General features: G+C 39.0%; 1 protein-coding gene across 1 annotated transcript in view; it reads right to left on the bottom strand.

Annotated features, from left to right (window-relative positions):
* Positions 1-5,782: 5,782 nt before the first annotated feature.
* Gpr149 (G protein-coupled receptor 149) overlaps positions 5,783-16,269 on the bottom strand; it is a 44,754-nt gene continuing 34,267 nt past the window's right edge. The window contains exon 4 of the mRNA XM_021658391.2: positions 5,783-7,877. Within this exon, the coding sequence (XP_021514066.1) occupies positions 7,305-7,877 (573 nt within the window). The 3' untranslated portion in view covers positions 5,783-7,304. The remainder of the gene's footprint in view (positions 7,878-16,269) is intronic.

A 16,269-nucleotide genomic window follows, 5' to 3' on the forward strand; every position in this document is an offset into this window, starting at 1 on the left:
CCTTGCTTCAGCTGGTGTTCTGAGGGCTCTCACTCCCTGTTGGCTTCCTGGCAGAAATTTCGCTTGACTTCAGCTGTCTGGGTGTGTGGCTCCATCCCCGGAATCCATGTGCTATCTAGCAACATCTCTTGCCTCTTTATTGCCTGCATGCTATAGAGGAACATATGCATTCTTTCTGAACTGTTGAGGAAAGCTGAGAAAAGTTTTGCAGTGTTGCTATAATTTGTGCAGGGGGATTTTATGTCAACTTAATACAAGTTAGACTCATTTGGGAAGTGGGAACCTCACGTGAGAAATGCCCCTTTCAGATCTCACAGATCCTGTGCAACCCATGTCTTGTGGTCTCCTAAAGTAAAAAAATCAATAGTTCCCACTTATAGTTTCTGTACTGATCCATTATTAGAACATTGATCACAGATTTTTCTCTTCTTCTAGATGAAATCCCAGACCAGGGAAAGTAGCTTCTATCACTTACAAGTAATACATCTTACTTGCGGGTACTGGACAAGCCAGACAGTTACAAAGTGACATGTGGTGAGAGTGCTGGATCGTTTAGAAACTGGTATCTGCTCTCTGGACAACTATGCTCTCATGGCTATAACTTGTTTCATAGGAAGTGAAGATCAAAATCAGCTAAGAACATGGATGGGGAGTCTCTGTTCTTTGGGGATCTGGTCACTGCTGTTACCCATGCACCTACGGATGTCCCCAGTTCATGTAGATAGCAATCATTGGACTAGTGTTTTGTTTTGTTTAAGAAAAGCGAATGAAGTTGAGGTATTGAGGAGGGTCCAGGGGGATGCGATGGGGAAGTTGGAAGTGGTTATAAGATGTGCCGTACATGTGAAAGAAATCTTCAAAGAACTAATTATAAACTTTAAAAATAAAATTAAAAGTAAAACAGGAAAATACATAAATAGAATCAGCCAGGAGGGGAAATGAATGGAGCAAAAGTGTAGGAAAAGTTCCACGTGCGGACTTTCTGATTTTTATTGTGGAGTCACTGACAACATTCTTTTCCTATGCGTGACAACATGCATGCAGGAAAAGCTCATTTGAATCCTTGATGGGGCTCTATTTTAGGATGAGAGAATTTGGTCTGTTGGGCTCTTCAGATGACAGATACCAGTTCCTCAGGTGAAGACCCAATGCTGTAATTACAAACCACTTTCATACTGCCTGGCTTGTCCAGGACCAGTGAAGAGGAGACAGTGAGATACAAGAAACAGAAGATCCCTACACATTGCATAAATCTGTCTGGTGAATTGTGGAAACTAAAAGTGATTCAGAGGGTTTTCTGATCATAAAATTGGTGTTGGGGGTGAGGTGATGTTGAGTGAACACTTTCACTGACTTTACAGTTGGCTTAAATTCATGGCATATATATATTTGTATATGTTTTGTTTTTATTTACAATTTTAATTTCAAGCACCTAGAACAATTTATATTATATAACAGTCACCAGTTATAATGAAAAAAGGAATAAGTTGGAAGATGTCAGTGGGGGAAAATTTGTTTTCAAATCTAATGTCAGAGAAACTTATCAGAGGACCTTCAAAATAATGCATGGCTATTATTTCTGTGTCCTGAAAAATATAGCATGCATTTCTGCTTTCAAAATGAGTTGGCTCTGTCAAGATCACCTGTCAGTAGGACAAACTCACTATAACCTGTGCATCTAAAGAAACTAAGCAAGAGAGAAGACTCTATCTAACTAAAATGTCCAATCCCCATCCGGAAAGGCAAAGAGGATGGACATCAGAAGAAGAAGAAAACAGGAAACAACCTAGGAACCTACCACAGAGGGCCTCTGAAACCCTCTGCCCTACAGACTATCAAAGCAGATGCTGAGCCTGATGGGCAACTCTTGGGCAGAGTGAATAGAATTTTATGTAAGAATTGGGAAATAGTAAGAGCTGGAGAGGACAGGGTCTCCACAAGGAGAGCAACAGAACAAGAAAATTTGAACACAGGGAACTTCCCAGAGACTCATACTCCAACCAAGGTCTATTCTTGGAGATAACCCAGAACCCCTGCACTGATGTAGCCCAGGGCAGTTCAGAGTCCAATTGGGTTACATAGTAATGTGAAGAGGGACTGCCTCTGACATAATCTGATTGGCCTGCTCTTTGATCACCTCCCCCTGAGGGGGGAGCAGCCTTACCAGGCCATAGTAGAGGACAATGCAGCCACTTTTGATGTGAACTGATGGACTAAGATCAGAAAGGAGAGGAGAACCTCCCCTATCAGTGGACTTGGGGAGTGGCATGCATGCAGAGGGAGGAAGGAGGGTGGGATTGGGAGGGAAGGAGGGAGGGGCTTATAGGGGGATGCAGAATGAATAAAGTGTAATTGAGGAAAAATTAAAAAAAAGGGGGGGAATAATTTAAGAACCTTAAATGACTTTCAAAAGTGGAGCAAAACATGGAGTTAGTCAATTTACATGGAGCACGTCTCGCCCCTGGGGGCAATGGTCTCCTGAACCTACTCAGACCTCGGACACCACCACTGCTAGTTCTAGAACTGATGCAAGATGTTCCAACGAGGGGGTTAAAGCTTCTCATAATATTTCCTATAAGCCCACACCTGTTTGTTTATATCCCCCATTTTTATTCATTATTAGCCAGATAGAGCCAAGTAATTGTGGTGATGATACTTGTTTTTTTGCCCAATGCTGGAATGCTAGTGAATTTAGGTATGCCCTGGTTACTCGCATGCCTCGCTGGGTGCCTGTGCCTGTTGATGCCCCTCACGCTATGACTCTCTTCAGACAGAAAAGGGATCTTGGAACTACAGCCGCCACTGTTACTGCCATATCATTGGCGGCTGTTGGAGCTACCACCGAGGCATTAGCCATGAGTCATACGGTGCAGACTGCTCAGACCCTGAATAATATTTTAGCCAATGTAGCTCATGCCTTAGATATACAAAAAGGAATTAATGCTCAACTAAAAGGAGGCTTGATGGTGTTCAATCAGAGGATTGACCTCGTGCAGGAGCAAATTGATACCCTATGGCAAATGGCTCAACCGGGCTGTCAATGAAAGTATGCTGGACTTTGTCACTAGCATACAACATGAGAATTTTTCCTGTGCTGCAAATCTGTCTAAACAATTGTCTAGCTATATTTTAGGAATTGGACTGGAGAATTCGATACTACGATGGAGCAGCTGAGAGTGGCCATTATCACAGTAAATTCTACCAGAGTGGACGCAGGACTAGCCACAGGATTATCACCATGGATTGCTGCAGCCATGAATCATCTGAAGGAATGGGCAGGCATGGGAGTGTTAGCAGGCCTTCTGGTGTTGGTCTCCTTGGTTTGCCTGTGGTGTATATGCAAGATTAGAGTCCCACAACAGCGTAATGCAGCCATGATCATTCAGGCCTTTACAGCCATTGAAGCAGGACAGTCTCCCCAAGCATGGTTGGCTACCATAAAAAGCTAAAATGTTATGCTCAGGATGCGAGGCTAAGCACTGCACTCAGGGTCAGCAGCTTTCGACCCAGAGAAGAGCATGTTTGATTGCATGCGGGTTGATGCCCCAGGTCCCATATCGGACGGGTCTGATGCTCTTTGGGTGGATGACACCTAAATGAACATCGGTACAAAGTCCCAATTTATTTCTAATATCAGAGATCAGACCTCTACTCTTGCCTGATGCGTCTAAAACAAAAAGGGGGAACTATAGAGAGCTGCGTAATGCCGCGCCTTAAAGATGGAGCTGGTTTCTGCTTTCCACCTTCCCGATGGTGAGTGCTCTCTGTCACAAACAACTCCACATTTGGCTAAGGCTGAGGATTTGGCTTGCTTCCATGCATGTGGACCTATCTGCATTGCCCATGTGGCATGCTGGGGTTGGCTACCCAGAGGCTATTTAAGCTGTGGGCTGGCTTTCCCCAGGGTCCGAGGATTGTTCAAGGTTCCTGAATAAACTGCATTGAAAAAAAAAAAAAAAAAGATCACCTGTCAGAAGTATTAGGGATTATAAAGTGTGTGTTTGACTTCTTCAATCTTAAGAGGCTGAATGTCTGCAGTTCGTAGGAGTCACCACCAGATGGCGACACCAGCATTGAAACAGTTTTTATCTTCAGGCGTATCAGTTTCTACACAGCAGAGGCAGCTATGCCAAATTTACTGATTAGCTGTTTACCAATAATCAGAAATTTGTAACTTTATCTCACAAGAGCAATTTAAGACATTGAGATATAGTAAGAAAATATCAAGTTCAAGATCAGAATCATTCTAAAGAGTAAATAAACTCAAATAGGCATGTATAAAGCATCCCCTCCTTATAAGGATTTGGAGGTGATGTTTACGCTTCTGTGTGAGCCTTTTCAGCAATTCAGTACAGATAGCTCGGAGTGCTGAGTGTTACAATTTATTTATTAATATAATTTAATATGTATGGGTGGTTTGCCTGCTCGTATGGACCTGTACCATGTGCAGAGGTCAAAAAGAGGTCAAAAGAGGTCAAAAGACCACCTCAGATCCCCTTGAACTGGATGTGGGTGCTGAGAATTCCACTCAGGTTCTCTGCAAAAGCAGCCAGTGTTCTTAATCACGGAGCCATCTCTTCAGTCCACGTGTTACACATTTTTAAAATGATTCTTATTAGCCCTTTAAAATGTGTCTCAGATAATTAATGCCAGCACTCTTTAACTCAGAGAATAATTAAAGTATAAGAACCAAGGATAGTTAAGTGGGAGTATACTTTATTTTCTACTTTTGTTCCTCCCAGCCTAGGCTTATCCAGCAGTGAAAAGAAAATGAAAGCTAGTCAGAAATTTGGACATTTCTGTCTTCTAATCTCCCAAGCCTTATTTCCATCTTCTTATTAAAGGCTCTATCCTGTTAAAAAAGGATTTTTTTTTTTTACATTCAAATCTTTATCACGTCTTTTAAAAAATTCTTTACACTCAGAAATTTAAATTTTGCATTAAATTATTTAAATTTAAAATTTGCATTTAATATGGCTGTATCACCTTCTCCTTCAGAAAATTAGACATCTAGGTATGCCAAAACTATCTTTTACAAAACACTGTTAGAATATTCAATTTGATCTTTCTTACTTGCTTGCTTCTTTGCCTTCTTCCCTTTTTTTCTTATGCTTTATCATGGAGGCAAGGTCTCACGCAGCCCTGGCTTGCCTGGAACCAAGCTGGCCTCTTACATGTTGGAATTAAAGGCGTGTGTCACCACACCCAGCCTAATTTTTCTTTTCCATGAAGACTTCTTACTTTGAACACAGGACTACACGATTGGTCTTAGACTCTTAGGAGAGAATGACCTTAAACTCCTGATGCATAGACTACCAACCAAGCTGCATTCTCAGTTCTCTTTTATGAAGACATTTCATAAAATGTCTTTACGTTTAAGTAGATAGATTTGCCCAGTTGTGTCTTCAATAGCTCTCAATTTTGTTTAAAGTTGTTTTTTAAATGAAATATATTTTAATGGCAATTCCTATAACTTTAAATGTATATGCTAGGCCTTATTATGTTTGCATTCTTGTATCACTTCTACTGTGCCTCCTCCTAAGTGCTAGAAATTTAGACATGAACCATAACAACTACCATTTATTTATTTATCTGCTTATTTGTTTGTTTTTGAGGTATGCATTTTCAAAGTGTCTTTTCTTGATGACAAATACTCTTTGCAGAACAAAACAGTCTAAAAGCTCATGAAAAAGTAATTTTAAGAATTTTGACTCAGCATAATGAAATAGAAACCAAAACAAACTATTCTAATTCATTTAATCTGTTAACAACATATGTGCTTGAAATGCAAGTACACACAATCTAAGAGCATACCAAACAATGACTTTTACAAATAAATATTTAGGTAACACACTTAATATGTCTATAGAAAGATTAGAATAAGATAATCTTAAAAGATCATAATTTTTGAAATATATTTTAGCAGTGTGCTGATAAGATGTTTTGAGAAATTAATATTGCCATGTTGAATTGTTTGAGATAAAACACTGTCTTTAGGAGAAAAACCTTAAAGTATTCAATCAAGCAATAATATTTGACATAAATTTTTCTATGCATCAAGAATGGCAAAGCAAGTCTTCCCAAACTTCAGCAACAGGAGCAGACCCCCTTTTGTTAGACACTCTAGGGTTTTCCTCCACTTTAGCCAGAAGCTTGTTCCCCTAGTGGAGAGTACATCTCAGGATTTCCTCCCAGTCTTCATTCTGAGAAACTGGATGCTTATCAGATGGTGATATACTTATGGCACGCTCTAATTTGGACCCTAAGGGTTAATATGAGGAGTCACAGTTTCCAGGGAAGTCCTTCTAGGGGAAGGAGAAATGGGGTGGGGCCTACTTAGACATCTTTAGGGCATGGGAGCGTGTTCTAGAAGGGGTTTTGGAACAAAGACGCTTGTCTCTGTCATTGGCTCTCATGCCCTGTGTGATTTTGTTCTGTCCTACATTAATTCCACCCTGTGCCACCTGTGCACCCTGTGCAGTCTCCGAAGCAACAGAGCTAACGGGCCATGAGTCCAAATAAAGCATATTGCAGGTATTTATTGTAGGAAGAGAAACTGAACAACAAGCTTTTTCCAGAGATGTTTTAGTTAAAGAGTACTTCTAGTGCCACCTGTAATATACAGAATATTTGTTCAGAATTGACCTTGAAGCACTGAAAAGGGAAACAACATGATATATTTAAGAGAGTCAAACAGAACCACCCTACTAAACTACTTGTATTTTATTAAAACAAATGAAATAATGATAGACTACAGCTAACCATATTTCCAAATTTCCATGTCAGAAGCTTAATTTTCCCTTTTACACAAGAACATATTTCCTAGACCACTAAAAAGGCTAAAGCAGCAACTAGAATAAGCTTGTTTGGCTAGACACATTTAAGCAAATCTGTGTTCAAATACAACTGAGGGTTTTGGTGCATTTTTATTTTTCTCTATTGCTAGAACATCTCTTTTATCTCTTGCAGTAGAAAGCAGCATGTGTACAGAAACTCATGCAGGAGAACAGTGTAGTCATTTGCCATATAGGCAAAAACATTGGCAAACTAGGTCAAGATTTGGTTTAGAAAGATTTTAGAAACTAGACAGGAAGTTGTTCAATTACCACAGTGTATGATCTTGAAGCAGCATATGAAATACTCTTTATGTATGCATTACAGCAGGTCACCCAAAAAAATAATAACTAGGAAACCAGGAAAGGTTATGTAAGCCTATGATTAAAAGGAAGTGGGGAATTCGTTTTAGGACTGTGGTAAGTCTAAGGCTGCAGAGCCAGTCTGGCTTCTGGTAGCGCGGGCACTCTCTAATCACCCTTGCTTTCTGCCTCCCTTTTCCTGTAGGCTTTGTTTAACAGCTGGATCTCCTCCTGGTAGCCATCTCTCTCTTGACGCTGCCGCCTGCTGTTCTGTCTGTGCGCCTCCACCGTGTCTGGGATGGAGATGTTGATATCTCCATCAGGATCACTGGTGGGTAAGAAGAGGGAGTAGGAGGCGGTTTCTCCTAAGTCGCACGAGACAAATCTGTTTTCTTTTCGTGAGTAGCGCAGAGAAGGAGACCTGACCTTTGTGGAGGACTGGCTGATGTTGCTGATGATTGACACAGTGTCCAAAGCCTCATCATTGTCACAAATTTCAAGAACCTCCAAGTGTATTTTCACGCTGGTGTCCGGAAACGTGGAGGGAGACTCCTCTGAGTTTGGTTCGTGGCCGACACTTTTCGATCGATAGACTTCTATTTTCTTAGAGGCCGGGGTTATCTTTTGCCCTTCTGCACTGACCTCGTAAGTAGAAAGAGAAAGAGTTTTCCCAGTAGGTGCTTGGAGAGACACGGTCCCCTGGAATGCGCATAAGGGAATAGCCAGCCCACCACAGGAACGCTGGGGACAAAGACAAAAGGGTCATATTATTGAAATTTTGTCTAGCGTGGGACACACAGAAATTTATTTTATGCATCAATGGTAAATATTCTATTTCTGATCAATTTCCCCAGAAACTACTTACACATAATGAGATTTAAATTCTGCTTCTGTAACTGAGTTTCTCCCAGGTCAAATATATCGAGAGAGGGGAGTAACTTAATAGAAGGCAAGAGATATTTTCACAGTGGAGAGCAAAATGAATGTACTGATAGGAAGCAATAAGACAGCTGTTTCCTTTCCAAGGGCAGGATTTGGGTGTAAATTAAATGCATATTTACATTGTGGAATTGCTTTTATATTTCTGCTACATATTCAGTTACATTTAAAAGCATGCATAGATCATAGGAAATGCAGATTGTGTTATCAGCATACAGTGTTTTTTCTCATCAGTGCCCTTACCAGAGAAAAAGGTAATTGCAAAGCTATGACGCAAATTAACTACACAGGATATTTCAACTGTTAGTTCCTAAGAGAAACCAAATGTCACCAGCAGGTTTGCTTTTCCACTGAGAAGTCAGTCATTAAAGTAAACCTAATTATAGAGAACTCTACGGCTGTGCAAAAATCGTTTAGACCCAAAGTTTAGACCTCTTTCTATGAAGCAGCATTGAGAGGTGCTTAAGAAATAAAAACAGATGGGAGGCAGAGGCAGGTGGATCTCTGTTATTCCAAGGCCAGCCTGGCCTACGAAGTGAGTCCAGGACAGCCAAGACTACGCAGAGAAACTCTGTCTTGAAAAACAAGACAAACAAACAAACAAACAAACAAACAAAAAACAATAAATATCCATATAAGACAATAAAACTGATTCTCATAAAAGTCTATAATCTGTGTTGTGCTTTCATACTTTTAGCTGACCCCTTTCCTGCTTACATATTAGTGTTAGAAGGACATGGTAATATGCAAACACTCAAAATTCTCCACAACAGATCATATCAACATCATCTAAGAGCTCATATGAAGTGGCGGATTTTTAAAGCACAACCTTCAAGTATGCAAGGGGAAACTCACTTAACAAGGCCCATTTTGAATCTGCTGCATGGTAAAATTTGTAACGTGTCGCTCTAATTAAAACATGTTGTAGTCCAGAAAAATTAGGGGAGGGAGACTTAACAGATACTTTTATACATGCAGCTATAACTGAAATAGTCCGAAGTTGCTGGATTGGTAGGTTTGCCTACATATGTTTTTACCAGCTCAAGATGATCAAACTTCTTACTTTTCCTGAGCTCATCTCAGTTTAGCATTGAAAGTCCCACATTCTAGGACACTTCTCACTTCCAGAAAGTTGTTTTGGGGGGTGGGGGGTGGTGAAGGTAAATGAGGACTGGGCATTTATATCTAGACTCAACAAGAATGACTAGGGGCAACCCAAGACTAGATTCCTACTCTTGGCAATGTGGATTCTCTCCTATTTAGAGAAAAACTTATACAAAATATTTCAAAGAGCTTAACATTTTCAGAGTTTTTTAAACGTTCATTTTTATTTCATTTTTTTAATTTTATGAGTGTTTGCCCACATTTATGTATGTATGTATTTCTGGTATCTGAAGAGGCCAGAAGAGGATGTCAGATCCCCTAAAACTAGAATTTACCTAGTTGTAAGATGCCCCTTTTTGAGTGCAAGGAACTTTATCCTAGTCCTCTGTAAGAATAGCAAGTGCTCTTAACTGCTGAGCTAGCTCTCTAGCCTGTTGTTAGAGAATTTTCAACGAGAATGAATCTTAAACTTCAGGGGAGGTGTGTTTTTTTGAAATTAATAAATTTTGTTTTGTATAAGAATTTCATACTTATGTATAATTCTTTCTAGTTACTCTTCCCTCTTTCTTTGTTAGCTCTCACTTTTGCCATTTTCCCTTATAACTTTCCCGTATTCATGACATTCTGTTTTGTGTCCCACAAAGTTGAGGGTTAGTTGTGGTTCCAACCTTAAGTTTGGAACCACGCATCCAGTGGGTACACAACTAAACACAATGCCTCTCCCCTACCATTAGTTGCCAGTAGTTCATTAAGTGGCAGGCTCCGACCTCTCCCCCACCCCTGGAACCCCTGGCCTTGTGTTATTTTTGCACTCCATTATCTCCTTGAATTTAAAAACCATTAAAAAATAAACCAAGCCTAGAATATGTGATATATCTCTGATCTATTTCTTGTAGAGAGATTTTGAACTCTGTCTCTGCATACGGGGACCTGGGATGCTAACTTCAAGGATCTTCACTCCAGTGGTCCAAGAATCTTGAAAACTTGCACTATAATGTTTGGTTTAGCTGTCTATGGAGGCAAAGAATTTCATCAGCTCCCCAAGTATGGTATCAGTCAAAGCAGAAAAGGAAGCAGGAGACAGTTTGGATCTATTACTCTATCAAAGTATTATTTTTGTGACATGTTTTGGCAAGGAGAAAATGACCTTTATTTATCTACCTGGTCATTAAACATTGGTAAGTTCCTACTCTATACAAAAGCCAAGCTCACATTAAGAGAACAGGGATACTTTCTTCATTCAAAAATTTTTCAAGTGTTTAAGTTAAAGAAACGGATGTTTCACTCTGACTATTGTAGCTGACATGGAAACCCAGCTCTCTGGGATTTAAGGAATAACTGCTTTTGGTAGAGATAGTTTATGTAGGAGTGAGTGGTATTTCGGATTAATCTTAAAAGTTTAGGAAAGATTTATATCTTTAAAAGGCCTTCCTATTCCCTAACGTAAAATAGCACAAGATTGAGGCAAACTAACTTTCCATATGCACATTATTTTCCAGATGATAAGGAAGAAAGCGTGTTGTACCATGCCAAAGCTAGGCTGCATCTGTTCTCCGCAGTGACATCAGTGTTAGTGCTATCATGCTTGGTATCAAGCCATGAATTCTTTTTTTTTTGGGGGGGGGGGAAGACTTGGAAAATCATGAGTTAAAAGGTCATCCTAAAATATTTCTGTATTGAAGAAGATGTGTGTTTGTGTTTGTGTGTGTATGTGTGTTTAATCAAAGAGTTATTTGAATTTTTAGTACAAAACTGACTAAAGCATCAATCAGTCAGAAAACCTGATTGTCAGGTTGTGGAGATGATTCAGTGGTAAAGTTTGTTATAAGCAAAATGGCTTGCCTTATTACTTCAATAAATCACTTCTAAAGTTTTTTTTTCCTTTGACATTTTGCATTGTACAAACAAATTGCTATGTAGTATACTAGCTTGAAACAAAGAAAGTCATGAAAAAAACTGAGTTATCAAACAGATGAAATTGATACAGATATGCCTACCTAAAGAGACATTTAATCATGCCCTCATCGCAACAACACTACTGAGAGCAGTTCATAGCAGGCAGGTGTGGTAGCAATGGCTCAGTAGGTGAAGACAGTAGCCCTGCAAGCCTGACGTCCAGTATTTGATCCCTGGAATCCACACAATGGGAGGAAAAAATATACTCCTCCTGTAAGGCATCCTCCGACTTCTACCTACAAGCCATGCCATGAGCACATGCAAACCAACCTCCACAATTAGTACATAAAATTTAAACAATTAAGGGGAATAAAGGGATGGTTCAGATGTTAAGACCACTTGCTGCTCTCAAAAAAGACCTAGGTTAGGTGCCTAGTTCTCACATGGAGACTCAAAATGCCTTAATTGCAGTTCCAGGGGCTGTAACACTTTCTTCTGGCCTTCATGGGCACCAGGCATAAACATGATATGTATTCATACATGAAAGAAAACATCCATACACACAAAATTAAAATAGATCTTCAAAAATGTTTTAAGTGAGTAAGATTGGCTATTTTCTTCATCTGATTTGACAGACCCTCATATTGCAGATTTCTATACCTTCCACATTCTAGCCTTACCTCCATGTGAGCAACCACTGTTGAGTTAGAGGGTGATAGCTCATTCAAACTAGCATTTGAGAATTACATATTGCCACATTCTAGCTAAGTATGAAGACTGATTTTTCTGAAGAAGCACTCAAAGTACTGGGTTATTAAAATACTTTGTCAAACATTCCCATTCAAATGGATAGTCTCCATTTGAGAGCCCCGAAGCAAAAGCAACGGTAAGAAAAAAAGTCAGCCTGAGTAATGTGCAAAGAATCTGGATAGGATTTTTCAAAAGAAGGTGCGCAGGTGGCCAGAACACGCATGGCAAGGTGCTCAGCATCACTCAGGAAGGAAATCCTGCAAATCAAAATTCAAATAAGATGCCACCTCACATTCTCTGGGGTGCTACTATGGGAATACAGAAAGGAGCATTATTTAGGAAAACGCATAGGAACTGGGAACCTATTGTTTGTGGGAAAGTAAAATGATGCAGATGCCATGGAAATCAAAACAGTTCCACCAAAAATAAAAAAATAAAGTTACCACGTATTAAGTATATTCATATTAGTAGGCAGTGATTATTTAAAGATGACTAAGGTGCCATATTTTATGTTTATTTTACAGATATAGTTTAAAAACCAGGCTTACCTTGGCAACATAACCTTCCTGCCTATGCCTGCCTTGTGCTGGGTTAACAGATGTAAGTCAGCTTCTAGTTTACTATATATATTTTTTGTACAATATAAAAATCTGGCATCATTTATAGAATTATTTGTCCCCTTTAAACAAGCCTTATGTATTAAGTCAGAGAACACTGTTGTAGGCTAAAGCAAATGGAATCTTGAGCAAAGAGAACTATGGTATTGAAAGAGATACAAGAGAGAAACTGACGGACTACCAGATTTTTCGGCTGCTATTAATAAAACAGAGAACATGGCCTAACTGAGTCGATATTGCAAGCTGACTTGTATACAACAGTGGAGTAAAGGTGCTCTCGGGTCTTAAAAGCACAAACTCAGAGATATTGAATCTCTAAACAAGTGCAGAGCACGTGAGGATGCAGCTTTGTGGTACTCAGGTTTGTCACGGGAAAAGGCACTTAGCCCAGGTTCAAGCAAGGGAAAGAGAGACCTGAGAGCCTTCCCAAAGCAGGGATGCATCTTCAAAGATGGTGTTGATGATATCTAGCATTGCTCTATAGGTCCTAGCTGGACCACAGTCCACAAAAAGAAGAAGCATAAACACTGAGCCCAAGGAAACAAGGAATCACTATTGATGGCTGCTGGTATTTCTTACCTGAAAAATTCTAGGAAAAAGGAAAATCTGAGAGAAAACTAATGACAGAATCTAGTGAGGCACTTGACTTCCATGTTAAACTAAGAAACCCGTAGTTGTTGCCAATCAAAACATATTTTTAGAAGTTCCTACTCCATGTTTAAGAGCACTTGCTGTTCTTACAGAGGACCCAGGCTTGGTTTCCAACATATACATAAAGTGTCTCAAAACTACTCATAACTCCAGTTCCAGGGACGCTGACCTGATGCCCTCTCCTGGCCCTCACAGGCACCAGGCCTTCACACAGAGCACAAACATATGTCAGGGAAATGCTCAGATGCATATATCTTTTAAAACAATTTTTAAAATAAAGGTCTGTTTCCAAACAATAGCACTATCATGAAACCTGACAAGACAAGACTGCCAAATCAGATTATCAGATTACAAATACCAGCAAAGACAAAAAGTAAAAAACAAACAAACAAACAAGCAAACAAACAAAAAAAAACAAGCAGAAGACAAGAGATAACATTTTATCTTGGGAAAACATATTACAAATATGATAAATTTTTCATTTATGATTTAATATATTTTTAAAATGAAAATCCAAATGAAATTTTCCTTTGTAATATGACAATTTTATAAGCTTGTTAGTAAGCAAGAAAACAAGGGAACTAATTATCAAAACTAATTTACTAATGTGGTAAATTTCTACACATTTTATGAAGCTAGAGTAATTCATCGTAGGTATTAATGGGTAGTCAAGAAATCAGGTACATATATGATGAAGATCCCATTTCAAAATAAGCGGGATAATTGGGCATGGTGGCATTAGTAATCTAGGCACTAAAAAGTTAGAGGAAGGAAGATCATAAAGATCTATCTGAGGCCAGTCTTGGGCACAAAGCAAGACCCTGGCTCAAAACAATTACAGAATAGAAAGAAGAATAACAAAATGTGGGGTAATGGCATTTCAAAAGCAAGCAGGCAAGCAAGCAAGCAAGCAAGCAAGCAAGCAAACAAACAAACTAGTATTACTGTCCAGTATATATTTTTGCATTTTGATTTTGCTGTGCAAAATGTGTTAAATACAGGTGCATGGGAAGATCTTTTCAGGATTTTCTTTGATAAAAGTAAAATGTATGGAATTAACTAGACATCAGCTTTATTGCATGATCAAAGTAATCTACTGAAATAACCTGAAACTATTCATTTCATAGTCTGCTTTCTTTCCAGTTTAAAGTGAACGAATTAGCATTTGCCTGGGAATAATAACCCATTACTGCAGTATACTTAGCAGTGTGGGTGGCTTGGAGTTTTTTTTTTTTTTTTAATTTGGAAATGAAAAGCATTTCTAAACCTCACAAATACTTCAGAAGATGAGAGCCTGCCACATAAACACATTAGCACAAATAATCTTCTGTGATAATTGATTCAAACTCGCTGACCTTGGATACACTGAATGCCTTTATTTTTTTTCCACAGTAAGCTGCTAGGTGAAATTGGGGTGAAATTATAATATAAAAAGAGACTCTCTACACAATTATCCGAACAAGGTGAAGCTTTCTAGTGCTTATTATTCAGCTTAAGCAAGGCGTACTACAGCAGGAAAGATCATCGTTTTATCCAGGGCAGTTGGTCATGGGTTCTCTGAATTGGAAGCTGCAATGTATCGTTAACTCATGGACAACCCAAGTGATTGCCAAATGTAATATTAAAAAAAAAAAATCTCATTTCAATGATCTTTTAGTGACTTTTGGCCTTTAAAAGTATATATATTGTGGAAGCTCACAACTACCTGTAACCCTAGTTCTGGGGTATCTGATGTCCTCTTCTGGCCTTCAAAAAGCTCTTGTTACTCATGTGATAGACATAAGCTCACGTAGGAACACACACAGACACACATAAATAATAAATCTTTAAGAGAAAAAAAATAAAACTTGAAGTAAAAAAAATGAGAAAGATTATTACATGGTAACAGAAGGATTGTCCCACCAGGATGACTAAAGAATCCTAAAATTTACACAGCAAACCACAGAGCATGAAGCAAGACTGACAACACTGGAAGGAAAATGACCGAATTCTCCATGTAGCTGGAGACTCTAACGCTGGATCACCAGCGGAGAACTCAGCAGCAAATAAGCAAGAATAGGAAAACACTCCCTGGGTCAATGTGATCTAATCAATCTGTAGAAGATTTTAAGAAAATTCCATCCATATTTTCTTCGAGTGGTAATGAAGTGTGTGCTAAGATAATCCATATCTAGGTCATAGGGCAAGGTAGTGACACATGTTTTATGAAAATCTTTCTTGAACACCCCACCAAAGATGAATTTTGGCAGACCTTTCACTGAAATTAATAATAGCCCTTGAGATCTTTAAAGTTTACGTATTTATCCTGTTCTTCTATTGTGTACTGAGTCTGTTTAAATTTAACCTACCTTTAAGAGAATATAACCAACCTTACTTGCCTTAATTTTTTTCATACAATCAGCTTTTACAACCTAAAAGAATGCATAGCTTTTATCTTAAATTATATACTTTTCCTTGACCCTGACCCTGATGTATGTGTGTATGTGTGTGCTGTGGTAATCATTAGCTCAAAACAGCCAACAGGTTGAAAGCAGCCATAAAGCAAGTTTTGTAAGTAACGGACATAGCTTAATAACGTTGGTTTGCAGTGTTGCTTGCTATTCTGAGTCAGATGGGATCAGTAAATATTCTTCCCCTGTAAAACTTTGCTAAGAATTTCTGTAAAGAACCCTGCATGCCTTCCCCGTGCTATGTTTTCTGTGCTGCTTAACAAATACGGAGCAAAGTCCTTTCCATGGTCAGACACTCCAGGAATACGCACAGATTCAGACACAGACATTCAGGGACATGCAGAACAAGGAAAGAGCATAGTCCCAACGGAGAGCTCAAAGGTAGATTAGTGACCATGAACTACAGACTGATGGAAGGCACAGGTATATGAGAGATGCTTGGGCTCACTCTTGATCAAATCAATCCAAGAGGAAGTGGCTTCATTTCATTTCTTAGTGTCATATGGTTGCATGTTAGTATTCTCTGGGGTTATCTTGAATTTGTCAGGTTACTTAAAAGAAACAGAAATACGTTGAAAAGGAACAAAATTACTCAGAGTGTTGTTCTCTCTGTGGAGTCAGGGCAACAAGAATATAACAAGAACATTTCCAAATTCTTAGAAACTAAGCAAATGCTAGAGAAATGGCCCATGACTCAATAGAAGAAATGCTGAGGGAAATAAAAAC

This window comes from Meriones unguiculatus, chromosome 2 (genome assembly GCF_030254825.1).
Source record: "Meriones unguiculatus strain TT.TT164.6M chromosome 2, Bangor_MerUng_6.1, whole genome shotgun sequence".
Classification (NCBI taxonomy): Eukaryota; Metazoa; Chordata; class Mammalia; order Rodentia; family Muridae; genus Meriones; species Meriones unguiculatus.